Consider the following 26,983-nt stretch of genomic DNA (forward strand, 5'->3'; position numbering starts at 1 on the left):
TTTCTTCTTCGATGCAAAGTCTCGCTTCCTTAGTCGTTGTACGTACTGAAATCGGTCTTCTTCCCCGAGTGCATGTATTTCGATATTGCAGCTCTAAACGCCGTCAAAAGAGCTTTCTTGGATATGTCTGACAACGGCAATACCGACCTTCCTGCTACGGAAGAAGGATGGGTTAGAGAGAAAATGACAATGAAATGGAAAGATGATGAGCGACTGAAGTATCTATTAGCTCTTCGTGTACCGAGACCGACATGACCTAGAGAAGCGAAAGACATTTTATATGATAGCAAGCACTTGTATATGACAGCATGCAATGCTTAAAAGCCTTGACTTGACCTGATCAGATGCATGTCTTCTTGTGGGCTTTTGCTTTGCGTTGAGAAAGTCCTGTAATATCATTTTCAAAATCTACTGCATATATTTACAACCGCTGCTCTTGAATCACAGGCTTCTTATCAAACAGTCACGCAACAATTAGTCTCGAAATTTCCTCCCTCACCAGAAACCGCCATATAACAGATCTAGCCAAGGGAGAGAGGACGCATCCACATTTCTGCCTAGTAGACGAAATGTTTCCTCGTTAAAGGTAAATGAGTAGCGGGCGGAGCGTCACAGAGTATATCATCTGCCATGACTTCGTATGTTTCCGGATCGACTGCGGTCGCAATTGATACATCAGCATTGAAACTTCAGGAGACAGATTAAGGCTTTGCTGGATATACGTATGTAGGAGAAACGTTCACTCACCACTCATTTTGGGTTTATAGTTATTCAATTTCATATCTTTCTTTCCAATCTTCCTACAATTCTTCACAGCTTCTGCCCTTTTCTTAATTCCATATTTCTCGATGGTACCTGATTATACGAAACACACAATCAGTCGAATTAACACCACGGGGGCAGTGATCAGAGATGAGTAGAAGGCATAAGAGGACTCACCGTTATCGATAGAAGCTTGACTGACCCAGACTATGGAGTTTCTAGGTGCTGACTCAGGTTGAGAACCCCACATTGGTCTACCATAAACAGGTTGTACCGTTGGTATAGAAGCATTGGCATCTCCCATTTGAGCCCACGCTATGACTCCTCCTTTGATCACTATTTCAGGTCTGGCACCGAAATTTTCAGGTTTCCAAATCACCAAATCGGCTAATCTTCCTACTTCCACTGAACCGATGAGATGTGACATTCCGTGAGTGATTGCGCTATCCGGCAGAGATATATCAGCATAAATGTCGAGCAGGAATGAATCTTCTCAATTGACATGAAGGGCGTGGGATCTGCACTCACGGATTGACGGTGTATTTAGCAATATACCTCTTTACCCTATGATTATCATTCTTCTCACAATCACCATCCAACGGTCCTCTGACTTCTTTCATCTTAGCTGCAGTTCTCCATGTTCTGGCTATAACTTCACCAATTCGACCCATAGCTTGAGCATCACTTGATATCATTGATATAGCTCCGTTATCTTGTAACACGTCTTCTGCAGCAACTGTTTCTGCTCTGATTCGAGAATCGGCAAAAGCAATATCCTCAGGAATGGATTTATCCAAGTGGTGGCACACCATCAACATCTAAGCGATACAGGTCAGCATCAACTCCTCGGTCTTCAAACAGGTTATCACCCACATCGAGATGTTCATCAAGAGTATTCTTGGCATACGGTCTAGTAGGGTTGGTCGAACTAGGTAAAACGTTTTCTTGTTCGACGACAACAATGATATCAGGCGCATGACCACCTCCAGCACCTTCCGTGTGATATCTGTTTGCATCATCATCAGTGAAATCAGCTTCCAGCTTTTACACAAAGAGACGCAATCTCTATCTTACGTATGGATGGTCCTTCCCTTGATAGCAGCAAGAGTGCTTTCGACATAACCACTCTCGTTCAATGTATCGGTGTGAATATTGACCTGCAGCAAATTGTCAGCATGCTCAAGAGGTACTTGGCCGAGTAATTCAGAAGTACTTACCTGAACATCATATTCATCGCCAATGACTAATGATCTATCGATAGCTTCGGGTGTAGATCCCCAATCTTCATGTAATTTCAAACCACAAGCTCCAGCTTCGACTATATCTTTCAATCCTCTTACTCCAGCGTCATTACCTTTTCCTGTGAAGCCAAAGTTTAGAGGGACAGAATCGGTCGCATGCATCATAGCTTCCATGTAAAATTTAGATGGTGTGCATGTTGTCGCGTTTGTACCGGCTGATGGACCTGTACCCCCTCCTATGAGCGTGGTGATACCCGAAGCTAGTGCCTGAGAATTGAATTCATCAGCTGGTTTCGTTCGTGCATCAGAGCATGAAAGCATGCCGGCAGAAATGGTAATCACTGCACTCACCTCGGTTCCAAGCTGGGCGCAGATGTAGTGAACGTGAACGTCCAAAGCGCCAGCAGTGATGATCAGTTTCTCTCCAGCTATGACCTCAGTATTTGATCCAAATACCATGCCTTCCGTAACATCATCCATTATGTCGGGATTTCCAGCTTTTCCGATTCCGGTTATCATACCGTTCTTGACACCAATATCGGCCTAGTACATTCGTGCTTTAGTACAGTCTCAATCGAGATTCGGGAGATGGTGTAGAGCAATGCTCAATTAGGATAACGAATTGGAATCAAGAATAGATAATGCTCACCTTGAAGATACCAGTCCAGTCAATGACTAAAGCATTCGTAATGACCAAATCCAAAACCTCTTCGTCGGAACGATTGGATGCTTGACCTTGCCCATCACGCAGTACTTTTCCTGCACAACGTGCAAACATCACACTATCAGTGAACAACCTGCTCGAACCATCACATGACAGTGCCTATAACTTACCACCACCAAATTTGCACTCGTCGCCATGTACTGTGTAATCTTTTTCAATTTCTATCCATAAATCGGTATCGGCAAGTTGTACTTTGTCACCTGTTGTAGGACCGAACATTGATGCGTACTAGGTCGTTTGACAAAATAGTATCAGCCTTGTAGTGTCTCGGCTTCGACGTTAAGATAGATAAGCATGTCCTGGTGTGACAAATTTGCTTTGCAAGGTGAACGGAACTTACGACTTCTCTATCCATTTCAACAATTTTCGCCTCCTTGACGGATTCTTGCTTCTTATGTCCAAAACCACCTTTTTCAACTAAATCTTTAACTCGACCTTCTCTTGCGGATTCTTCAAATGGACCTGAACCTAAACCACTCCCTCCATACAACAACTTCTTCCCTCCAACTTCTACCATTCCTACAGTTTTCCTTTCTCCAGGTTCGAACCTGACCGCGGTACCAGCAGGTATATCTAGTCTACATCCATACGAGAGTAACCTGTCAAACACCAAAGAAGGGTTGACTTCGAGGAATGGATAATGGGATCCTACTTGAATAGGTCTGTCACCTAAATTTGATACTTCCAGATAAAATCGTTTACGGGAGACGTTTATTGGTATTTTCTTCTTGAGACATAGGACGGTCCCAGGAAGATATTTATTGGTTGGTAATGGTTCAGGAAGGGGAAATAAGTCGGACGAGGGTATAGGTAAGAATGATCCGTAAAGTGCATTGTTCACTATAGATGTAATGCTTCAGCTAAGCTCACTTGGCTTCTATGACCCGTATTTGTAATTACTCACAATCACCATCATCCGAGCAAATGGGATCATGTACTGTGACTAGGAAACTACCATCTTCAAAAGTACCTTCCACTTGAATATCATGTATTGCTTCAGATACTCCGATCATTACATGTCTTCTTCCCAGGATTTTTTTGCCTAGATCCATAAGTTCGGCAACTGAATGTTTACCATCTCTGATGAATTCATGCAACTGAGAAGCGATCAATGCGATTGTTTCGGACTTATTCAAGATTAATCCTCTTGCTAATCGACGTTGAGCGAGTGACCCGAGTGTTGTAAGGATCAGCTTGTCCTATAGCAAGAGCAGGATACGTATGTCAGCTCAGAACAAGATAGAGTCGCAAGCTTCCGTGTAGATATGTGTTGGAGCTGATAGATGGGTATGGAGGATGAGATGAGAGCTGATCGGGATAAGGACTTACCTGTTCTCTAGGTAGGAGATGCATTTTGACGATATCCGTCTATAAGGATACCAGTGTTCAATCACTCCGAGACTCTGAGAGCAGTGACGCTTATAGCTTCGAGTTAAGAACGGCAGTCAGAAGGATTTGTGAACGATGTGTGAAAAGAAGATGTTCATAAAACGACAGTATCAAGAGTGCATATTTTACCCATGGTCAAATCAAAATACGAAACCTCGTCTCACCATCAGGCACGGCGTTCACACCAACAAAATAACATTCCTTATCTCTGAATTATTTAGCGCTGATTTCGGATCAGATCTGATCCCGTTATATGGAGCCTAAGCCATGTCTTCCTCGTAAAGAGGCATACATGTCTTTCGATGAGATAAAGAGTGCATGGAACAAAAACAGACTAGAACTACGAGATACTATTTTGTGAGAATGCAAGAAACTTTGTGATATGAATATGAAATATGAATTAATTGATGAGAAATCTGTGACAAGAAAATCGTATCTTCCGTTAATGTCCGTATGATATTGACAGTCATTTTAACAGTCCCAATCTGTCTCGACCCACAGTTCACTCCCGGCCCGGCCATCGTTTTCGTTCCTTACAATAATACACCTGCGCCAAGAGCTAAGACTCCAATGGCCAAACCTAAAACGTCTCCTCGCGCAACTACAGCTGTACCAGCAGATGAGGCAGAAGAAGCGGAAGCAGATGCGGATGCGGATGCACCACTTGCTTTGGCTGAAGCACTAGATGTTCCACTGGCGGCTTTGCTAGCACTGGCACTTCCAGAAGCAGCTGATGCTGAGGCAGAGGCGGAGGCTGATCCAGATGGAGCTGCTGAGGTAGTTGAGTTTGTGGATGAAGAAGATCCAGTAGCACCAGAGACGGAATAACTGAGTTTCTGCCATGATCCACTGGAAGAGACGGTGTAATCAGAATTGACGGGAGTCGCGTAATAGTAGATATCACCTTGAGAGTCAATTTGAACGAGATCGTAAGGAGAAGCAGCATAAGCAGCTGTCTTATCTTGAGAAGTGGGAGCAGCGATAGTTTGAGTAGAGTTGATCAAGTTGGTGGCGAAAGGTGCATCGGTGGTTACAGAGTAATCGCCTAAATTTGTCCAGTGGGTGGCGATATATGTGTTCGAGAAGTCGTTAGGTACAAAGACCATGGAGTATGGTACGCTGTCGGATTCGACAGGGATTGAGATAGCTTGACCTGCAGTATCTGGGAAAGCTGTTCCACTGAAGTTTTGAGCGGTGGGTTGGAAATATGCGTAATGCACGACGAACACGTTGGCTGATCCGGCAGCAGTGTCAGGTACACCAAAGTAGAATATGTGGTTGGCAGCTTGAGCGGCAGTAACAGAGTATCCGGAGGTGGAGAATGAGGAGTTCTCAACAGCTTCCCAGGCTAAAGCGCTTGACTGAGCAGAATTGGTGACACTCGACAAATCGAGTTGGTATAGTCCCGATGAAGTGGTGAGGGTGTAGATTACATTTGTGTCGTGATCGAGTACAGAGGATGATCGAGAGTTACCCAAGTCGGTGGGTGCTCCTGAGGTAGTTTGAGTAGACCAAGAATCCGAAGCGAAGTTGTAGACGTAGATTGTCTATGATCAGAGCGATAGTCAGATTTGGACGAGGCAATCCAAGGTAGATAGATAGCAAGCAGCTTAGCAAACTCACACTTAAATCACTGCTATCTCCGCCGACGACGTACATCGCATTGTTGGTTTGAGAAAGGATACATTGGGTGTTTGTGCCTGTCCAAGGTCTGTATTGGGCAGAGTAAGCCATCATCTCAACGAATTAGTATTTTATGTAACTTACGGTCGTCCAGAAGTAGAGAGATCAGAAGCGCTGGGAGCTAAATGCAATTTGATTTCCTATCAGCTTGCCGACCTGAATGATATATGCACATCATCCTAAGCAAAATATTATTGAAACTCACATGACCAAGTGGTATTAGCGCCAAGTTTGACATCGCTAGTTCCACCAAAAGCATACAAATTCCATGATGAATCGAATTGTACACAGGAGATGGCTGCTACCTGAACAGTGAGAGCCGAAAGAAGGGAGAAGAGAGCGAGCTTGGAGAGCATCTTGATTTTGGGTTGCGGTTGTTGTAAATTAAAAGATTCGAAATGAGAGAAATGTAGTTGGTCACGCTTATTCGAGGATGGAATGTCAAGAAGAAGGGGATGAGGGTGTTGTATAAAAGGTGGGATTGGCAGGAAATAAGTGTTGATGAAAGGATGTTGTTGTTTATTACTTTCCTTGAGATGAGATGTGGGATTATTTTCTTTGATGGGATGAGATCGTTGTGAAATGGACTGAGCTGTATGAAAATCCAATGTTATAAATAGTCTCTGCTGTGCTGTGCAAATGGGGGGAAAACAAAGCACATAAAAAGTAACACGGAGACGCGTTCGCCGGTGATCATCTTCCCAGTGTAAAATACGTAATGCACCCTTTTTTGAAATGCGGGGCACCTTGACTTTCACTTTCACACCATATAGGGACCAGGGGGACATAACGCCGCAACGCCGGTGTGAGTGGCACATTCCTCCACTCTTTCTAACGCGACCCCAAGTGAACGACGAGAGCGAAGTTGAGAATTACAGTGTATGTTGATTTGTTACTGTATATTGTGATCGACTCCAATCAACTCATACCTCAGTAGTATACCATCACCATAACGATAGGAGAATCGAAACAAGATGTCTGATCCTACTGCCATCGCTGAACAATTCACTCGTACGTATCGCTACAAGCTATCTGTCATTAGGCATGTTTCCGCGAAAATCACTTCAAGAAGTTAATATTGAAGGATTTCGTTTTGATTCAACAGAATTCTACTATCAGCAATTCGATTCTGATAGAAAAGGACTTGCTTCTCTTTATGTGAGTCCAAGCTCATCAGCCTACGTTCAACTTCGCTCTATGCGACTGTATATATGGTTATATACAGAGCTGATGTATTTAACGGAACTCTTAGCGAGACACTTCGATGATGACATGGGAATCTACCCAAATTCAAGGTTCTCCAGCTATCACCGAAAAGCTTGTAGTAAGTGTCTCTCTTCTTTAGACGAATTGGTGCGCCTTTATCCCCTCGCTCTCGTACAAGATGGCGGTGATTCGCCTATCATCATCTCCAACTCCATATTGACCTCAGCTCTGTTGAAGGCAGCTTGCCATGATACTGTGAAAGTAAGGGAATCGCTAATCTCAATTTTGCTTTGCTTCATGACAGAACCTCCCTTTCGAAAAAGTACAACATAAAATCGTCACCATCGATGCTCAACCTTCATCTCCCTCAACAGCTTCTTTGATCGTACTCGTCACAGGTCAATTACTGGTTGATGATGGAACAAACCCTTTACAATTCACTCAGGTCTTCCATGTGAGCGTAATTCTCCTTCATCATATGCGCTAGCTTCGTTGTTTGATAGCAAGAGGAACAGGCGACACGGAGAGACAGAAAAGGGATGTTAGGTAGAATGCCAAGATTTTGGTGATGTCAAGATCGTCACGGTTGGACGAAGCTGTCGCCCCACCTTACATAATTCCTACAGACGCGCTATACAGGTCCACTGCGATGGTCATCAGGAGCGAGGGTTTCAACGAATATGAAGTGAGGTTTGAAGCGATGCTGATCTCATTTGTTCAAAAATAGTTAATGCCGGAGGGAGGTAGTTACTTTGTCTTTAACGACGTTTTCAGACTGTAAGTTTGGTTCGGATTAAGTGAACTCGGAGAAGGTTCGTTAATGAAGATTAAACAGCAACTACGGATAAACGTAATGAGTTGATTTATTCAGCTTCGAGGAAGATTCATAGAGGAGGATGTTATAGAGGAGGATGTTATAGAGGAGGATGTTATCGAGACCAAGGAGAAAATGTCTGATCTGTTTTTACTTTTTTTTTTTCCTCCCTAAATGTAACAGCCTTTATGCATAATATGTTACAGCGATTCGTTTCTTTGTATGAGTGAATAAATCATATCATTCCGTTCTTTGGTAATATCCCTTCTATACTATCGAAAGGGTTCTCTTTTCCTTATTGGCCATGTACACCTCCTTGTCTATCTTTTCTCCATTGTTCAATCCACGAAACTATCCTTCCTACATTTTCCTCGACTTCACTATCATCTTTACCTTCAGAAGTCAGTTCAACGATAATTTCTTCGTCGTACGATTCTCGAGTTTCAGATAGGCATGTTTGCATTATTTCTGCTGTAACGTTTTCTGTTATTTTGTTTGATGGGTAATTTCTGCGAGGAGACAACAACGGATTCGGATCCAAATACTCAGCATACATCTTGTAGAAAGATCTTGTGGAGAGAGCGACCATGTCTGAGAGTAGAGGGACTGAGAGGTATGAAGCTTACCTGGATGTTAGACGTTCATGTAAAACTGAATTATCACATGTCAATACTACAGCTAGATCAATCCATCGTTCGGGGAATAAAGAAGGATCATGATGATCTATTATGAAGCCTATGAGAACCATTTGAATCACAATTAGCTTCACAGGTTCAAGATGCTTTGGAATTCTGATACGCTTCAAGCCAAAGTAAGATACCATGAAATGTGTGAACAGAAAACAAACATACCAGTTTCCGCTGGACCTGATTCTGGATTAACGACACCTTCTAGATGATCTAATAATCTCTCTTCATCCACTATCCAGCAATTCCACTCATCATCCCATCCTTCATGAAACCCATTCTCTTTCACCACATCACCTATATTCACATGTTTCATAGGTGATTCCGAATCCGACATCTCTTGTGATAATAATGCCGAATGTAAGGTTTTACCTGTACCGGGTGTACCGGTGATCAGTATTATTGGGAATTGCCGTGGATGGTGCGTTGTCATTTTTGATGATGCGAGTGGAGCTCAGTGCGGTGAATAAGATGAGAATGGGTCGTTGAGTTATATAGGAAGAAGGTTAAAGACTTGTGTCATAAGTCCAACAAAAGCACAACGATTATCAACTTTTTTCCGAGAGTTTGGATTCAGCGGCTCTCACCGCTGCAAAGTGATCGATCTCACATGATATGGGCAAGGGCGATTCAGATGTGTAAAAGGGCTCGAGGCAATTGAATTTCATGATGGTCAGGTTTCTGGTTCATCTCCATCCATTGGATCACAATCTTGATCGCTTCCAACTATTTGTCAACGCTAAGCTGATTGCATACACCTGCGCCGGTAACTTTGCTGGAAAGCGCAGGCTCACCGGGATATGGTCACTCGCCTTTCCGCCACTTTCGATGATACTGTCCTCCTCGTCTGCCTCGAGGGAGTCCATAAGTTTCTACGGGCCATGTGGAAAGCTCTCAGCATTGAGAAGGGGAGCTCACCGCCTCATACTTGATGTTCTTGAGGCAGGAGATGGCCCAAGGACCCCACTCCAGCCTGGCTCTCATATCAAGGCTTGCTTCTAACTCTAGCCCATGCTCATTGCACAGTAGCGGACAGTGCAACACTCAATTAAAGGATCCTGCTTGTCCTTCTCCTTGCTTGGTACATCTTCTTTTCACTTATTCCCTCTCGAGTTGCGCCGTTGTAACGTATCTCGGTTCATTATGGCAAAGACATTATGGCGTTCAGGTACTATGACATGTAGCTATTGCATTGACCAAGCTGAATTTGGAAATGTCGTGAGGTGGATGATGCGTATCAGAAGAAGATTCGACAGATACTAACCAGATGGGCCTTCTTAATGAAGTGTAAGACCGATTTTCTTTACCGAACCGTATTGGCTCTTAGTTAACAGACTTTAAGGATATTGCTCGCTCGTAATTGATAGATTTTCATAGACCAGTCATAGAGGTGGGGAACAAAAAAAACACTTGATGGGTACAATATTGGCTATTCATATCATCGATACATTCAGCATACGTACCGTAATATAAGTAAGATGACATTCAAGCTAAGATACCAAAGTCCATACATCTGATCCCATTTATTATGGATAGTCTCACGTTCAAGGTAAATATTATTCTACTCGTTATACCCATCCTTTTCCTTCTCAGAAGAGAAAAGGATATCGCCTCTTTCTAGTGATTCCGGATCTTGTGATTCTGCATTCCCGTTCGAAGTTGACTTATCGAATTGTTTGGCTCGTTTCGAATCCTCGTTTTTGGCGTAAACGTATAATACTGATCCTGTGATAATCAAGAAGATCGATATTATTCGACCTCTACGGGATTTTGTCATGATGGAGATTATCAGTTCTCTGAATCTGGTATTGAAATCTCACGCCTGTCAAACAAGCAAACCTACCTTGACATGATATCACCAAAGATGTAGACTGCTAACATGGTTTGTAAAACACCTCTTGAGGCGGAAGATATCACTATAATCGTGCAAAAAAGATCAAGTTATCCGTTGTTAGTTGTGCTTTGTCTGATTGAGCGTGATTCATAAACTTACTGTGCGTCACAGGTGAAGTGACTTTGATAGAGAGGAAACTTGCTAACGAAATCAAGAAACCGAAGAATCCCTGTTGGCGACCGATCAGTTTGATGACAATGGCAATTTGATTATTCGCCGGAGATATTAAAGAATGGACAGGTGAAAAACAGAGTGGAAGAGTCAGACTTACTGTGATCGCCGCACCCCAAACAAATTGACTTGCTGTTCCATTCGATAACATATTGATGGCTGCTGGTACTTCACCTGAAATAATGAACATTGGAATCAAAGCTAAAGTCGATAAGATGTTATTATAATATGACAAGGATATAGGTGAATTCGATACCGATGCCTTGATACATTTATCGTTAGGTTCGATTCGATACAGTGCTAAAGAAGGGTAGTAGGAAGAAGATGACTCACCAATCCACGTTTGATCAAAACAGCATGACAAGCACTTGAGACACTTGACATTGCACCAAAGGTTATTCCTAGAGATGAAGTATGTTCTCCTGCTACAGCAGCTGATGCAGCTGAAGAAGCGTGATTTGGATCCAATAACACCCCAGAGAAAAACCCAAACGTCACTACTAATGCTGCTATCAATGCGAGAGGCGAAGGGTATTGCTATCCAATACGAATTTGCGAAGAGTTAGCTTTTATGCCACTATTGTATAAAAGGATATGTCTATTATAGAAGAGATGACATGGAAGTAGGAACAAAGTCAAACTCACATGAAGTACTATGACCGTTACTATGATAGTAAAAGGAAGTACTAAGCCTCTAGCAACTTGATGAAAAGATGCATCAACATATTGCAAGCAAGCGTTGTTGAATCTGGTCGAGACGTCATGAGTGTCAGTATTTATTCCCTGTATTCCATTATCAAGGTATGAGTGAACTCACATCAGTCCAAGAACATTGACGAAAACCAAGGGGACTAATTCCTTAGCGGTGGTGGATTCGAATCTAGCCATCGAGATGTTCAGCCTCTCATCCGTCGTATGATCATATCGCAGGGTGTTTTTCGTATCACGTATGACCCCTTAGCGAAAGGGAAAAGATGAAAGATATAAACTCACTTGGGTGTTTTATAGGGTCCGAAAGCGTTCTCTAAGCCCAATAGTAGGACCGCGACGGCAGATTGACACAACAGTAGGAAAACAGGCATGGGCGTTGAGCTCAATACGGCTGTAGTATATTGTGACATGTCAGCGACGTGTGATCGATCGAGATAATCGAGAGGTGGTTGGCGCGAAGTTAAAAGACGGCCATGTGAATAAAAGGATATGGATGAGCACGCAATACATACATTTATTCAACAGTGTCATACTAATTGCTACTACCATATAGAACACTACTGTTCCGAGCTAAATGCATACGAACTGAGGTATCAATTATCGTCCCTATTGAAGATGAAAGCTCGAGGTGGAATGACGGAGGTGGGGATAGTAACGGAACTGGTAATGGGTGACTCACCACTGCTAATCTGGAATGTTGTTCTGCCTTTGGCGACATCTTGACTGTAGCCTCCCTATCTTCGACTTCTTGGTTGTGATGGTCTATCAAATAGTCGAATCTCAGAAGATATGAAGAATCAAGATGAGTAAGGACGATACATGCATACGTGCTTATTTATTTATACATTCAAAGCATAACATTACATACTTGTTTCTCGCTATTATCGCATGAGACACGGGTAAAATAAGAGTAAAACGGGGAACATTCCGAGAAACATCTCAATCCAGGCACATGATAGGGCTTTATAATTCCCTCAGTAACATTGTCCCATGCTTCATTAGGAGTGTGCAAATGGGGATAATAGAACGAATGACCCGAAGCACAAAGCACAAAGCACAAAGGTCACGATATGCATCGTTGTGCATGATCTGAAAGATATGATAGAATAATATGTCATTGACATAAAATCCAAAGAGATAAAAGGAGATAAGATTACGAAGAAACTACAAATGGATGAAACAAGATAAAAAAGATATTTTTCTAGACAACTTGACCTATGTTGGCTTACCCAAAAATTACAACCTACAACCCTGGATGATTTTGATGAAACAGAGATATGATCAAGTGAACAACGAGTTGTATGGATAAACAAGTGAAACGATAAATAAAACAAAAATGAGATGTGTGTTGAAAATACGCTGAGGTTTACCAAAACTGAGACTTTCCACCCCCTTTGCAGCTAAAGAAACCGTTCATCTACCTCTTGATGTGGTAGGAGTTATTTCTCCACTTCGCATCGTACCCGTCGAATTTGTACTTTCTGTTGAATCGGTCCATTCCGATCCTATCGAATGAACATTAGATTCTAAATCCATCGTGGTCCATTGACCTCTTGTCACGATCCCTTCATTATCAATCGTGTTATGAGCACTTTCGACCGACACGGTATGAACTACACTTGGCATATGCGGTTCTAATGCTAATTTTAGTGATGATTCAGTTTCGCTATTGATGTCTCCTTTGGTTGGTAGATGACTTGCGAAATTGACGGGCGATGTTCCAGTCTGTCGGGATCTTGATGATCCTAATGTCGTTGATAGATCTATAGCCATTCCCGTTTCCCATTTAGTCAAAGCTTTTATAGGTCCGGAATAATGTCGAACTCCTAAATTTTCATTGTTTGTACGATCAGCTTCCATTGCTCACAGAGTAGAATACCTCGTAATGATCGACTTACCATAACTATACCACGTAAGAAGACATACCAATATAGTACTGACTATGATCACCGGTGACCAACTCATTGTAGCTACAAAAGTACATCGATAAGCTATATTGTCGTGACGGCACGCAAGTAGAGCAGCTTACCTGCTTTGACAGGTCTCGATCCGGGAAATGTTTGAGCGATGATGACGACTGAGCCAAATAAGAACCCGACAACACCGACAGGTTTACTGTTTTTTACATGTTTATCAGTTATCTGAATTGTGATGAATACCATCGCGCGAAGTGGTACAAGTCACTCACCTTGCTTTACCAAGAGACCAAGTGGTTCTACCTTCGGTTAACAGATTTTTCTTGCTGACCAGATATAACCCTATAGGCACTATATATCCAGTATACGACATAGTCGCAGCTGTCACAGCCAGTACGGAATATAGGGTGGACTGAGCTCCTAAAGTCATACAGGCGAACGGTACGCATAATGCGATAACAAGCCAGTTGGCGAAGATCGGAATTTTTGCATCGTTCGTCCTTTTGATCCAATCCGAGAACGGCATAGCGTTGTCTCGAGCTAAAGCAAATACGAATCGAGATGAAGCTTGTAGTTGTGCGAGCACTTGTAAGTGTAGTACAACAATCATCAAACAGCAGACTGAGATTGCGCCTCTCTCGGAAATGGCCTTGGTGAGAATGAAGCCCTGCTTGAAAAGTTAGCTCTCTTCACACAGACGAGGTCCCCATTATACACTTACAAAGGGGAAAGAATGCGCTCGAACGGTTGCGGCATCTTCGGGTGCAATGGACAAAAGGAGCAGTATTATGGACTAGAAAGATCCTGTAAGTTATAAATCGACTCCAAGATAGAATATCAGACTTACAATGTATCCAAGAATGTAAGTCTGAATGATCGCACAACGGAAACAGGATAAAGGGAACATGATCAGTGATGTCATTTTGGATGAAATGGATTGCTCACCAAGATTACGGATCCAGTCATGGCATTGGGAACGTTCCGCGAAGGGTTCTGAGTTTCTTCTGCCATACTATTTTGATCGGAACCGAAAGATTAGCTGGCGTTTTGATTTTAGTTTTATGTTGATGACACTTACTGAGCAGAGGCGTCTGCTCCACTCGCAATAGTTGTAAATTGCCAACCTAATAAATAAACGTATGGTCTTGAAGTCCATCCTGTGGTGTTATAAAACGTGTTTAGGTTATGTTCCGACCGATTCTTAGTCGCATTTGTAGCCAAGAGCGTTATACAGAGCACAAGCCATATTGCAAAACCGAAAGCACCTGATCCAAGCCAGAATCGATGCGAACGCCCCCATGACGTTGATCCCACCGTCCCAACAATGAGCAGGACCGCCTGAATATCAAAGACCAGTTATTTCCAAAACATATAACTGTGTCAGATGAAATAGAGGATGATTGGTGACTTACGAGGAAGAATAGGAACATATGCCAGGGTGTCTTTCTGTAGTCGAATGAGATAGACATGGTGCCAGCTATTATATTACAGATTTCCCAGATGACCAGGAGCAGCTATTTACCACGATGCCCCGATATCAGTGCTCTGCTTCTCGCATACGACAGACAGGTTGCTCCTCTCGATTCATCCAGTTCTAAAACTCACATTTCCAATATGACCGCCCATGACGAAACCACCCATCAGCCATGCCCAAGCTCTCTCTCCCCCTACGCCTCCACGTGCGAGTTTCCAAGCCCAAGAAGCCATCGCTCCCGATACTGGATATGCAGATGCAAATTCCGATAACGTGAGGGTGAGCAAGAAGCAGAATATCCCCGATACAGGCCATGCAATCAGCTGTAAATTCCGATTCATCAGTAAGATACGTGGAATCGGGTGATGACAAAAGTGGTTCCGAGTACTGACGATCATCATTGGACCTCCGTAAGCATAACAACCCGAAACAGCGTAAATGGTTCCCTGATGGATATAATGAAGGGTTAATTGTATCTCTGCTACCTAGGAAATCAACGGGATCGTCGTGCTTACCTGTAGAGCACCTATGTTAAGCCAACTGATAGATAAACTACTCCAAAAAGTATAATCTCTGCCAAGTACAGCATCGTAGCCTAACTGTCTTAATCTAGCTGCATCCCTATCATCTTGACCTTTATAACCACTATTCGAATGAGGTGTCCTTGATTCTGCAGAAGACAAGTCGAGAGGCAGTTTTATCCCAGAAGGTGGTGTAGTTATAGATGTAGTTTCCGTTGTAGGTGTGAACAACTCATTATGTGGATATGATTGTGATTGCGATATAGAAGACGATAAGGGACCTGGAATAGGTCTATTTGAATGCGGTATCGAATTAGTTGAAAACGTACTTAACGGTGTGGGTAGTAGGAAATGTGTTGAAGAAGTATGTGATGATGTTGGATGTTGCATGGATGAATTGGGTGTTACTAGTTCGGATCCAATTGAAGGTTGATAGAATGAATTTTCGCCATTACCACCACCATAAGGTAAGGTCATTGGTTCTGTTGTACTATCATCATGGTTCGTTGTTCTTTCCACCCATGAACTAGCTTGACCAGACTCATCAACCCTGCTCTCATCAGGTTGGAAAGCTGTATTATTGGGTGTTCTAGCGTCTGGGAAGAAGGGTGATGAAGATGTAGTGGACAAGAAAGACGCATCGAAACTGTCATCAAAACCGTTGGAGGATGTGCTGGACAGCGGGCGTTGATGTGTATAAGGTGTAGGTCCAGGTCTTTCAACTTTCCGCGTCCCCGTAGAAGGGTTCGATTTTGACTGAATAAACTTTTGCAAATCCGACATGTTGGAGTAGGGAGTTCTATTGGCGTGTGATGGAAGATGATGATGGAGATAGTTCACAAGGCAAAGTAATTCAGTGATATCTTAAATTGTGAAGTCGTTTGGTCATAGTCAGGAGATGAAGTCGTGCTTGGCGATATTTGACATTGGTTCTGACTCTGGTCTAAAGTGCTCTTGTTCTATCGAGAGGTCAGAACTCAATCCATCTGTCCCGATCAACAATAAGTCATTGGTTTGGAAATGAGGGGTGTGATAGTAAGAGTTGATTAGGCACCCGACTTGTCGCACAGGCAGGAAAGTTAAGGGAGGTCAAGATGATGTTGAGGAGATCTGATATGAAGGACCAAGCCGATGAGACACCTTCGAAGCGATCGGTGGATCGGCTATTGTTTTCACCGAGTGAATCGTAGATGGTAGTGACGCTGTTGATGACAATGAAGAGTGGAAGGATGTGTGTTTTTCACTCGGAAAATGGTAGAAAGGAGTGTTTCTACACAAGAATGTTTAGGTGCGGTGATTTTAATTCTCTGTAGACAAATCCCCCTGAGCTTCTAATTCTTTGTGGTAGCAGTTGATGATCGTCTAATAAGACGTATGATCCGACTTCCCTCACTTGCACTATAGTAACAGATGAATTCCTGTCTTCAGCCTATCTTCGGTCTTTTAACAAAGAATAAGAGGATAATTGGTTGTTGGATGTTATCAATAACGATTGTCTTGGCGAGTCATATCCTGGAGGGAGGTCGATATACCTGAAGATGTGTGTGTGTATGCTTCACTATCTGAGTTTGAATGTTCAGTTCGTCTGTATGAATGATTTGATAAGTGAGGATATAGGATGATGAATAGATAATGATATTCGAAAGTAATGGTTGAACCGTATTGTAGTACGACTCCCGTTAAGCTATTTATGAATATATACGAGTTTATTCCTGATGAGTTTGAGACTAATATGGCGGATTTGGTATCGGTTCTCGTTGTATCTACTACTGTATCATATAACGAGTCGATTGTGAGTGTTGATCGGACTCTCGGGATGTATGCGAGTTGCGAGAAGAAGGGAATGATGACTTCCACTCTGATAGACTACTGATGATATGTTGGATTACAACGCTGATACCGAGGTATTAACCTGTTCGTAGCCCAAAATACGTTATCTTAGGTGATCGATTATTATATAACAAAACCCCCTAGTTTTCCATGTTCACACGAGTGTGAGACACACAATGAAATGGGAAAGTGGCGGAATACCCCGGTTCATGCCAGTAACTGTTTTGCCGGCTATATCCTGATTCCACTTAGAAGGTTATACTGTAAGCTTAATACGTTTCTCCTTCGCTTTTCTCACGATATTTAAGCAGGTCAGCCTACTACCCCTGCCAAGAGCATATAGACTTTCGCTGGGTCTTTTGATGATCGTTTCTTGTGATAGCACCTCATATTGGATATCACCATGAGGTCATTGCTTGCTCTCAACTTGTCGTCGAAGCGGATGGATATACATTGGATTTCGATATCATCCTTCTAAATCAGATCAGTCCAGATGATTTTTTCATTGTTGGAAGAGTACTGCGAACTGGGTGATGCCTCTGTCTTTTGTCTGCCAAAAATGGGAAAAACAGTGATAACAACTTTCGCAATTCAACGTATATACAGATACTATCGAAGCTGTACTGACAGACCGACTGTATTGTGCTTGTAAAGCATTGATTCAGGCATCATTCGGTCATGTGCTCACGCCTATATCCCGTCGTGCTGGTCGAAACCCGCTCTTCCAATGCATCCTTCATCGCCAAACGTCTGCGGTGGGTTCAGATGATAAGAGTGTCTCACCATTCTGTATCTCCTGGTTTGGTCCCCCCATTTAAGCGATGATCCACCACCCCTTTGTGTCCTTAACATTTCTCGCGTTCATCATCCTTTTGATGTAATTCGTAAATTATCCGCTTGCGAACCTTACTTCGACTTCTCCCTATTTTCGTCTCTTTATCGTCCTTGTCTGAACCTTTTTTTGCTTCCTCTCACCACCTACATATTCCCTTCAGGAACTTTCATTCGACAGGATTCCATCTTAGACAATAACGACACATCAAGGTCATAGGTTAAGATAGAAGGGGGTTGACGAAATAACAGTTCGTCTTTCAAATATGATATCACAACGAGGAATATAATACAACTTTTTTCGTATTTTAAAATCACTACACCATCGAACACCTCACGTTGTTCTCACCATTTTGCTCATAGGAAAGGACTAGTTGACATCATGCCATCTTCATCATTGAAATATGATCGACGTCAAGCTGAACATGAAGATGGTGAATTATCAGAAGAAGATGATTACCCAAGAAGATCTAATTCGTTCAATCGTAATCACTCTCATCAACACCATCCTCCTCCTCCACCAAGATTAATACGTCCTCCCAGACCAACGAAAACTTGGATAAATCCATTAGATAATCCTGGTCCATCGAGACAACGACTTTCCGCTTCTCCTACAAAACGAAATCATACAACATCCTCTTCCTCATCTTCATACCATCCTAAATCACCTGAAAAAATCAATAGATCATCATCTTTGTTTGTCGGAAAGGACAACGAAAAGGAAAAGGATCCACGAAAGGAAAGAACTGTTTATGGATTACCACCTAAACCAAGTGAAATAAGATCTAAATCACCTATTGCAAAATCCACTGTTCCAGTCACAGAACCAAAATCACATTCGAATCGTGGATTTGACGAGATTGACATTGATAAATCACATAAGGAAAAAAGTAGAGAAAGGATATATGATCCACCACCTGTCACAAGTCATAGGTCACATAGATCTCCATCGCAGTCACCGCCCCCGATACATGCATCAACTGGATACGAACGTAGAAGATCCCCTGCTCCAAATCATCGCTACGACGATTATAGAGGTAGGGATGATAATTATAGACCATACGATTATGGAAGAGGGGATAGGTTTAGACGTGATCACGAAAGAGAAGACAGAGGCAGAGGTCCAAGAACGGATTATCGTGCGAGGGATCAAGAAGATACGGAATATACTTCAAGTTGGGGACAGTACAACTCCAATAGGGATCAAATACTGAAAGAAAGAGGGATCGTGAAGGGCGAAGACAGGTACACAGGATCTACAAAGTCACCTCCAATGAAGCACGAAAAGGCCTTCCCACCAAAGAGGAAAGGATACGAGCGTGATAGAGAAGAAGATCCTCGCAGGAATAAGAGCGATCGTTCCGAAAACAGTGAACACAAAAAAGAGGAAAAAGTCAAGGAATTTATCAGTAATGGATACTCAAAAAAAGAACGGTCATCACCACATCTACCACCCCCTCCCCCATCACCTCCACCTCAACCTCCATCCGACGATGACGATTCCCAAAATGATAGTCAACGATCTGCTCCTATCCGAATACTGAAACGACCAACACGTCGCACATCTCCCCCACCTATCGAGGCACCACCTTTACCTCCTTCAGCAGCGATGCCACCACCACCGAATGATTTGCCTGCTGGGGTACTCACACCGCCACCTCCTCCGCCGCCGGACACTCCACCGCCGCCGCCATCAGCAGTAGTAACAGAATACGCTCCACCTCCGACGCCACCACCACCAGCACCAGCGTCTTCCCCTCCCAAATCTCAACCGCCGCCCAAGATAGAAGAACATTCGAATCCTTATGCACCTAGGCCTATACCTGACGCGCCAAATAGGAACTTACTGGATCCACCCACGAGAGTTTCTACGCCAATAGCCAAGAAAGATCTCAATCCAAAGAAAGATCTCAATCCCTATGATGTCAGTACCCAACGGTTCAGAACGATGACAGCGGAAGAAGAATTAAAAAAGTTGAAAAAGACGTTCGAGGGTACAACCACGTTGGCTGCGTATGACCTGGGTGCTAAGTTGGGTGAAGGAACATTCGGGTATGTCTGGATGCGCAACAGCTCATGGCTCATGCTGACATAATGATGCAGTGTTGTGACCAAAGGTGTGGAAATAGCAACCAAAAGGGTCATCGCTCTGAAGAAATTGATCACACACAACCCACGTGATGGAGTAAGTGTTCTTTCTGCTTTTGGTAGGGGATGCCTATCTCAACGCAAACTGATCAGATGGTACTCAGGTATCGGTAACAACCGTACGGGAGATCAAAATTTTGAAAAGTCTAAGCCATCCCAATGTGGTGCCCATCTTAAACATGGTGGTCGAGCGAAGTGAGTTAATATTCAAGGTCATCGAAGGGCTTTGCTCATGAGCCATCCATCACTCAGAAAATCCCGGTGACCGGAGTACTCGAGGAGAGGTTTTCATGGTATTTCCTTATATGGATCATGACTTGTGTGGTTTGCTAGCAAACAAGGATTTCAAGATGTCACATTCGACAGCCAAACTACTCATGAAGCAAATACTCCAGGGAATGGCTTATATCCATGCAGTGAGTCATCATGGCTCTAGCCCTCATGTCGTATGCTTATACGATCTATCATTCTAGAACAATTTCATTCATCGAGATATAAAGACTGCGAATATTCTGGTCGACAAACACGGCTTAATCATGATTGCTGATTTTGGACTTGCACGAACATGGACTCATGATGCAGCGATGCCGCCTCACCTTGCGAATGAGTACACCAATATGGTGGTGACACGATGGTATCGAGCTCCTGAATTGTTACTTGGTGATACACACTATGGACCTTCTGTCGACATGTGGTCATTGGGATGTGTTCTAGGAGAAATGTATTTCCGTCATCCCATTTTAGCTGGTGATAGTGACCGAGATCAACTTTACCAAATCTTTTCTCGATGTGGACCGTTGAATAAAGATACTTTCCCTGGGTGGGAAAGATTACCTGGTTTCCCCGAAGCTGAAGGACATCCATGGGAAAAAACTCCAACGGACATGTTTATCCTTGAATCTTCGCAGAAATGGGGGTAAGTCAAATATTTCATGCCGTATGAAAATGCGACCGCTAACGGATGAGCGTTATCAGGATGGACCGTGGAGGAGCTCAGTTGATGGTCAAACTCCTATCGCTGGATCCGAAGAAACGATTGACGGCCCACGATGCATTGGATCATCCTTGGTTCTGGACTTCTCCTCTACCTGCCGATCCTAAGAAGTGAGTGTTGAGAAATTGTAATTATCTCATCATTTCTCCTGAACTAACTTACTGTGTTGTGTTGTGTAGAATGACTATCAATGTGGATTCTTCACATGAAATGACAACTCGTCAAAAGCAAGAACCAGTTGCAGCAGCAGCAGTTCCGAACCGAGTCCCTGTTAGACCACCCCACCAACAGTCCTACGCTCAAGCAACTACTCAGTCTAGACCTCCCACGTTTGGTGGACCACCCCTGGGGCCGAGAGGGCAACCACAACCTTTTCAGCAACAGCAACAACAAGGTTTCAATGGTTATCCCAATCTTCAAGCGCAGGCTGGCTTCCAACCTCAACCTCAGATGGGATACCAGCAACATCATATCCCAAATGGAAATCCATACGTAGGACCATCGATGGCTGCGGCACATCAATCTGGTTTGACCGGTGGTCAGCAATCTGGATCTGGACTTGGGGGATTTAACAATAATATTAGTAGTAATGTGTATGGAAGACCGCCTTCGAATCAACCGAACTCGTATCAAAGACCTCCACCTTCGTACCAGAGTCAAAACCTAGGTGGTAGACATGGGTTACCAGCTGCACCATTCAAACTTACTCCGTCCGTTGGTGGTGGTGGAGGTGCAATCCCCACGGCCCCTTTCAAGCTGTCTGGGTCAGGTGGTATGGCAATGGGTATGAACGCTAGACCTCTTCCAATGAGACCACAAGGTCAAGGTCAGTTCAATGAACATCAGCCGGGAATGGGAATGAAACGGGGTCCACCCATGACGAATGAGAATGACTATTGGAGAGAAGAGAAAAGAAGGAAAGCAGATGGAGGACTACCTTATTAGGACAGCAGAGAGAGATATCCCTATATCGACAAGATGAACAGAGGAGATTGGATCACGTCATTTTTTTGTGCGTTGTCGGTGAAAAGAACCACTAAAGCATTTCTATCATTTCTATCATAAATATGTTATTTAGACTGTAGCATGTCAACTTTTGCCATTCGACAAGATGATTCTGTTCATCTCCCTCACAAGAGTCCCTTTCAGATACAGATACATACAAATGCCAACGAAGTTCAAAAGCCGACATCTTTACCCTTTCGGGATGAACCAAAATCCGAAACGTAATTTACGGTTTTCGGTCCGGTGGAAATGCAGATGATGGGATTTGAAGCTGTGCAAAGCGTCATGCGATGAATAAGAGACATGTGGAGATGACACTGCCATGAATTGATTATCGTGTGCTCTGGATCACTTTGGATGACCTGGGATATGAAATTACGAGCGATTAGCAGTAATATTATGCCGAAATCAGAAGCTGACTGCAAATTTAATCTTTCTTTATGCTTGTTGATGATTATTACAAAAGGTGGAATATTCAGGGGTTTAGTCGGCTTTATCAGGAATCACAGCTTTTTCCTTGTTATTATGTTATTTCAAGTGTATGTTATTTGAGTGTCCCATTTAAGTTTGCGTTATTGTTTGTTACGTAGGGCAGCGCGTGTTTTGAGAGGGGAAAGCTGGAACTCAAACTGAAAATAAACACCTGATCACTTTTAATTATTATTATCTATAATACAACAAACTTTATCAGCTTTATCCATCTCTATGTTACACTCGAACCGAACAGTTTGTGCATAAATCGTCTTTCTATCTTCTCCTGATAGAAAGCCATAAGCAAGAGAAGACCATAAGAGAAAATGGCAGACGGTAAGTACATATATATCACTCCTGTTCTCATTCTTTACTGTGTAGGGTAGAGGCAGTCGTCTAGATCAGGGTATGTTTCTGGGGTTCATCGTTTATTTTGTCACATAAACCTAAGAAAGAAATCAAAGTCAAAGTGACCTTACAGCTGTGATAAGTGATTGAGATTTCCGCTTTGTTATTTCCCATACGAAGTGAAATCAGAGGAAATCTATTTTTTGGTCTTGTTATCATCTCACCAGTATTCTTCGACTATCCTATCCTATCCTTTCCCTTCATCCTTCTGATCTATTCACACAAACACAAAATCGGCTTGACATAAGGACAAAGGAATCGACCGAGACCCGAAAAGAAAGAACATAGCTAACAATTTAATAATCATGTCATCTTCTTCTACCGGTACTGGAATCTCGATTCAACCTTCAGCTTCAGCATCAGCTACATCTAGTTTGGGAGGAGCGGAAGAATCCCAAGCTGTATCTCTATCGCAACAATTATCATCTGCTTTAGCTTCTGCTGTTCAATCAGCTTCTGCTTCAGCTTCAAGAGTACAATCATCATCTATTATAGCTTCTTCAATCGTACCAAGTTCATCTACCGTTTCTTCCTCAGCAGTCGTTTCATCGAGTGATACAGCCTCGTCTTCAGTGATACCTTCATCTTCCTCCATATCGACTTCAGCTGTACAGTCACCATCAGCAAGTGCAAGTGCCACCCCTTCACCAGGAGCAAGTTCAGCTGTGGCTTCCACTTCATCGGCTGGTCAAAGTGCTTCTGCTTCTCAGGATAGTGCGAGCGCAAGTATTGCGTCGACTGATACTAGTCAATCTACAAGTGTTGTGTGAGTCATTTCACATTGTTGTAGGCCAAATGTAACTGACATTCACGATGGGCTACTAGATACGTCACCGTAACAGATCAAAATGGTTCAACACATGTAACTTCAACCGCTGTCAGAACCGGTAGTTCGACTAGTGGCTCGAAGAAAAGTGGTGGTTCAAGTAAGTCGGTCTGGCTTGATTGATTAGTCCATCCACTCATGAGCTAAAGCGTTCTATTCTTATTCGCAGACACCGGAGCTATTGTCGGAGGTGTTATTGGTGGTATTGCGGGTCTCGCCATCTTAGCTACTTTGTTATGGTTCTTTTGTTTCAGGAAAAGGAGAAATAATGATCAGGCATTTGATGAGAAGACTGTGAGTGTATATAATCTTGTTGAGAGCATCTAAACTAATTGGTATTTGAATTTGTCATAGTTTGATCCATCTCGAGCTGCCAGACATTCAGTCAACGATCCTATTGATCTTATCGCTCCATCTGTACCTAATGTTGGTGCAGCGGGTGTAGGTGCTGGTGCTGGTGCAGGTGTACTTGCAGCTGGTGCAGGTTCCACATCACCCAGGGTCGATCCTTACACATATGGGTCATCGGCTGGAGGAGGAGAAGACTACGACCCCTACGCTCATGCACCAACCATGGCAATGCCTGATGCCAGAGACTATACACATGGCGGTTACAATCCTTATGGATCAGGTCTAGAAGGTGGTTACGGTGTTGCTGCTGCCACAGGTGCAGGTATCGGTGCAGGTGCAGGCGCAGCAGCATATGGTCAACACAGTCCACCTCAACAACAGTACGACGGACAGGGATATGGACAAAACAACAACATGTCAACTGCAGCAATGGCTAAACAACGTGAAGCAGCTTCTGAAAGGTATAACAACAGGATGTCAGCAGGATACGGTGGAATCGCCTCTGGTTCATCCGGTCAACAACAAGAATTTATCGGCTCACCAAATTCAAATACAAACGAAGATGAAAGAAGAGGAAGTGCAGGTGGCAATAGTGAAAATAGACAATCAGTTTATCAACATACAGATTATAGTAGTGCGATAGATCCTGATGAACAAGAAGGTTTAGCTGAAATTCCACCAAAGTGAGTTTTTATCGTTGCATGAGTGAATGTAGAGTTTTCGCTGATGAGGCCTTCCGTTGCAGTTACGATTCTATTCGTAAATAGCTTAACAATCTTCAGTGAATTCGAATGAAAAATCAGATGATTGTTATTGGTCTTCTACGTAGAGTGCTATATCAGGTAGACTCCTTATATTGGATGTATATCGTGGATGGAAGATAGTTTCACCTTTATTTTATAGTCTAATTCAATCTATTTTTGTATCGATATATATGCTATGGAATTTCCTATTAATCGTACAGTAAGACCACATATCCCGATTTACCTCTAATTGCCCGAAGATGGGTTTGGTCTTCACTTTGTTTCACCTCCACTTTCAGGCGTCCTGTTTGATGAGTCCAATTAAGAAGAAAAACACTATAAACTTGCATACGGATTTTCTCATTTCTATACACCCTATACTGAATAGCATGTCATACCCTTCAATCATAACGCAAGAAGGTATGTTATGTAGTATCGTGTATATCTATAAATGAGCTGTCGTCATAATCAACTGACTCGGATATTGTCGAGCACATTGTAGGCGCGGTAGAGAGGAATGTCGAACCTATAATAGAAGCTCTTTCACCTCTTTTAGATGGGATCGATAATGGTCATATTATGGAACTTGGTTCTGGATCATATAAACATATAGAAGCTTTTGCCAAGAAATGGGAGAATGTGCGTTGGTGGGGTACTGTAAGGAATGAAATTGAACAAGAGTGAGTATCAATCATCATTGAGCGTAGATCATGTCAAGTTCGGTGTATATATCCATTGGCCTGCATATGTTCATCGTTAAAGAAAATTATAGAGGAAGCTTACTTTGATTTCTGTGTCGTGTGTTTGCGATTCGTGATCGGAATGATAATAGAATAGCAGGTGACAGATTGGAGAAAGAAAATGTGAGATTAAACAATTTACATGAACCTAGGATAGTTGACATCTCAAATCAACGTCATTGGGATGAGATTTACATTGCTGTCAGACATGGAGTAGCCAAACAATTCAGTGGATTCATCATGAGTGAGTATTATTATATTATTCTGATTATTACTTACTTCCACTTTTGTGTCGCTATCATATTAAACCTGATCGGGTTTTTATTGGGATCAGAGTGAATGATGAGATGAAAGCTGATTATACCTTTTTATTACTATTTTGGGTGTGTAGTAAATCTAATACATTGTTGTCCTATTGATTATTCGGAAAAAGTTTTCAAGAGTTTATCACCTAGATCTACATTGGATCCAAAGATATTGAACCCTTCAAAAGGCTGGATAGTAGCCTATGGACCTTGGTTGAATGATGATGGAAGTTATAAATCTGACCAAGATGAGAAGGTACGTCGAGAATATATTCCGCCAACCTACCTACCTTAACCCTCCATATCCCTTCATCATTCATTTAGTGGTAGTGCAGCTAATGAGACCCCACACATGACAATGATCAGTTCGATAGAGAATATATAAAATCTAAATCACCTCTCCTAGGTCTGAGATCAATAAAATCCATCTCTGATATAGCATCAAAATGGGGTTTCGTAGAAGAACAAAGGAAACAATTACCAAAAGGTAATATGTTTGCAGTATGGCGTGTCAAGTCTCCATAGCTAGTTCATCATCATCATCATCATGACAATAATTAAAGATTCTATGCAATATCATCTAAATCAATTGGTATGATATGTTGTTATTGCAATTGTTGTTTTATCGTTTTGAGTGCCACACGTCATCAAACTGACTCCCAACTCTGGAGTGATCTCTTTTTTACCCTGATTCTTCAGGAAACAGAATGATAAATGATAATTAATCATGCACGTTTATCCGCTCACTGCCACCTGATTCTTTCCATGCTGATCTCCATGTTCATACAGTGAACACACTCATCACCGACGCTCACATATCCAGCAAGTATCGCAGGCAGTCATTCCGGGAATCCTACTTTATCAAGGGTAGGTGCAGAACATACACTACTAGCAAGATCCAACAGTGACAGCGACAGTTATAGCAACGTTGGATCTCATTCCATTCCTTTAGGCCTTTTGTCTCTGTCAGTCACCTGTCCCTTCCTTTATCATCAACAATAGCAACAACAGCACGTGTATCCCACTTGCCCCTCATACCACGTCTGGCGTCATCACCAGAGCTTCTCAACACATACCAACAAGTCAGTCAACCTTAGTATTTCAAGTCAGACTCTGAAATCTGCCATCAAGGAGAACAT

General features: G+C 42.7%; 9 protein-coding genes across 9 annotated transcripts; 4 read left to right on the forward strand and 5 right to left on the reverse strand.

Moving 5' to 3' along the window:
• Nucleotides 1-557: 557 nt before the first annotated feature.
• IL334_002429 (urease) lies at nt 558-4,080 on the reverse strand (the record flags this gene model as incomplete). The annotated part of the gene is made up of 13 exons (XM_062934175.1): nt 558-655; nt 748-855; nt 940-1,205; nt 1,291-1,580; nt 1,636-1,768; nt 1,837-1,919; nt 1,980-2,270; nt 2,355-2,546; nt 2,653-2,762; nt 2,838-2,955; nt 3,068-3,567; nt 3,632-3,926; nt 4,057-4,080. The coding sequence occupies 13 exons, from the start codon at nt 4,078-4,080 to the stop codon at nt 558-560; spliced, it is 2,508 nt and encodes an 835-aa protein (XP_062790226.1).
• Nucleotides 4,081-4,649: 569 nt separating this feature from the next.
• On the reverse strand, nt 4,650-6,155 carry IL334_002430 (uncharacterized protein; the record flags this gene model as incomplete). The annotated part of the gene is made up of 4 exons (XM_062934176.1): nt 4,650-5,663; nt 5,740-5,827; nt 5,884-5,920; nt 6,005-6,155. 4 exons carry the CDS (start codon nt 6,153-6,155, stop codon nt 4,650-4,652), a joined length of 1,290 nt encoding a protein of 429 aa, XP_062790227.1.
• A 618-nt stretch (nt 6,156-6,773) lies between these two features.
• Nucleotides 6,774-7,786, forward strand: IL334_002431 (uncharacterized protein; the record flags this gene model as incomplete). The annotated part of the gene is made up of 5 exons (XM_062934177.1): nt 6,774-6,810; nt 6,905-6,957; nt 7,052-7,123; nt 7,310-7,459; nt 7,733-7,786. 5 exons carry the CDS (start codon nt 6,774-6,776, stop codon nt 7,784-7,786), a joined length of 366 nt encoding a protein of 121 aa, XP_062790228.1.
• A 328-nt stretch (nt 7,787-8,114) lies between these two features.
• IL334_002432 (uncharacterized protein) lies at nt 8,115-8,938 on the reverse strand (the record flags this gene model as incomplete). The annotated part of the gene is made up of 3 exons (XM_062934178.1): nt 8,115-8,328; nt 8,446-8,554; nt 8,671-8,938. The coding sequence occupies 3 exons, from the start codon at nt 8,936-8,938 to the stop codon at nt 8,115-8,117; spliced, it is 591 nt and encodes a 196-aa protein (XP_062790229.1).
• Nucleotides 8,939-10,066: 1,128 nt separating this feature from the next.
• IL334_002433 (uncharacterized protein) lies at nt 10,067-11,999 on the reverse strand (the record flags this gene model as incomplete). The annotated part of the gene is made up of 10 exons (XM_062934179.1): nt 10,067-10,265; nt 10,349-10,421; nt 10,499-10,568; nt 10,671-10,832; nt 10,904-11,107; nt 11,216-11,318; nt 11,388-11,450; nt 11,564-11,672; nt 11,794-11,851; nt 11,961-11,999. The coding sequence occupies 10 exons, from the start codon at nt 11,997-11,999 to the stop codon at nt 10,067-10,069; spliced, it is 1,080 nt and encodes a 359-aa protein (XP_062790230.1).
• Nucleotides 12,000-12,694: 695 nt separating this feature from the next.
• On the reverse strand, nt 12,695-15,975 carry IL334_002434 (uncharacterized protein; the record flags this gene model as incomplete). The annotated part of the gene is made up of 12 exons (XM_062934180.1): nt 12,695-13,107; nt 13,180-13,251; nt 13,311-13,396; nt 13,470-13,864; nt 13,919-13,990; nt 14,045-14,065; nt 14,143-14,209; nt 14,276-14,535; nt 14,610-14,711; nt 14,803-14,994; nt 15,064-15,117; nt 15,187-15,975. The coding sequence occupies 12 exons, from the start codon at nt 15,973-15,975 to the stop codon at nt 12,695-12,697; spliced, it is 2,523 nt and encodes an 840-aa protein (XP_062790231.1).
• Nucleotides 15,976-18,235: 2,260 nt separating this feature from the next.
• On the forward strand, nt 18,236-21,940 carry IL334_002435 (uncharacterized protein; the record flags this gene model as incomplete). Its single annotated transcript, XM_062934181.1, has 7 exons — nt 18,236-19,905; nt 19,957-20,038; nt 20,106-20,196; nt 20,254-20,417; nt 20,475-20,917; nt 20,977-21,105; nt 21,175-21,940. The coding sequence occupies 7 exons, from the start codon at nt 18,236-18,238 to the stop codon at nt 21,938-21,940; spliced, it is 3,345 nt and encodes a 1,114-aa protein (XP_062790232.1).
• A 1,244-nt stretch (nt 21,941-23,184) lies between these two features.
• Nucleotides 23,185-24,743, forward strand: IL334_002436 (uncharacterized protein; the record flags this gene model as incomplete). The annotated part of the gene is made up of 5 exons (XM_062934182.1): nt 23,185-23,645; nt 23,705-23,805; nt 23,875-23,999; nt 24,060-24,135; nt 24,181-24,743. 5 exons carry the CDS (start codon nt 23,185-23,187, stop codon nt 24,741-24,743), a joined length of 1,326 nt encoding a protein of 441 aa, XP_062790233.1.
• Nucleotides 24,744-25,188: 445 nt separating this feature from the next.
• On the forward strand, nt 25,189-26,369 carry IL334_002437 (uncharacterized protein; the record flags this gene model as incomplete). Its single annotated transcript, XM_062934183.1, has 5 exons — nt 25,189-25,219; nt 25,302-25,479; nt 25,632-25,783; nt 25,931-26,100; nt 26,211-26,369. The coding sequence occupies 5 exons, from the start codon at nt 25,189-25,191 to the stop codon at nt 26,367-26,369; spliced, it is 690 nt and encodes a 229-aa protein (XP_062790234.1).
• Nucleotides 26,370-26,983: the final 614 nt, after the last annotated feature.

This window comes from Kwoniella shivajii, chromosome 3 (assembly GCF_035658355.1).
Source record: "Kwoniella shivajii chromosome 3, complete sequence".
Classification (NCBI taxonomy): Eukaryota; Fungi; Basidiomycota; class Tremellomycetes; order Tremellales; family Cryptococcaceae; genus Kwoniella; species Kwoniella shivajii.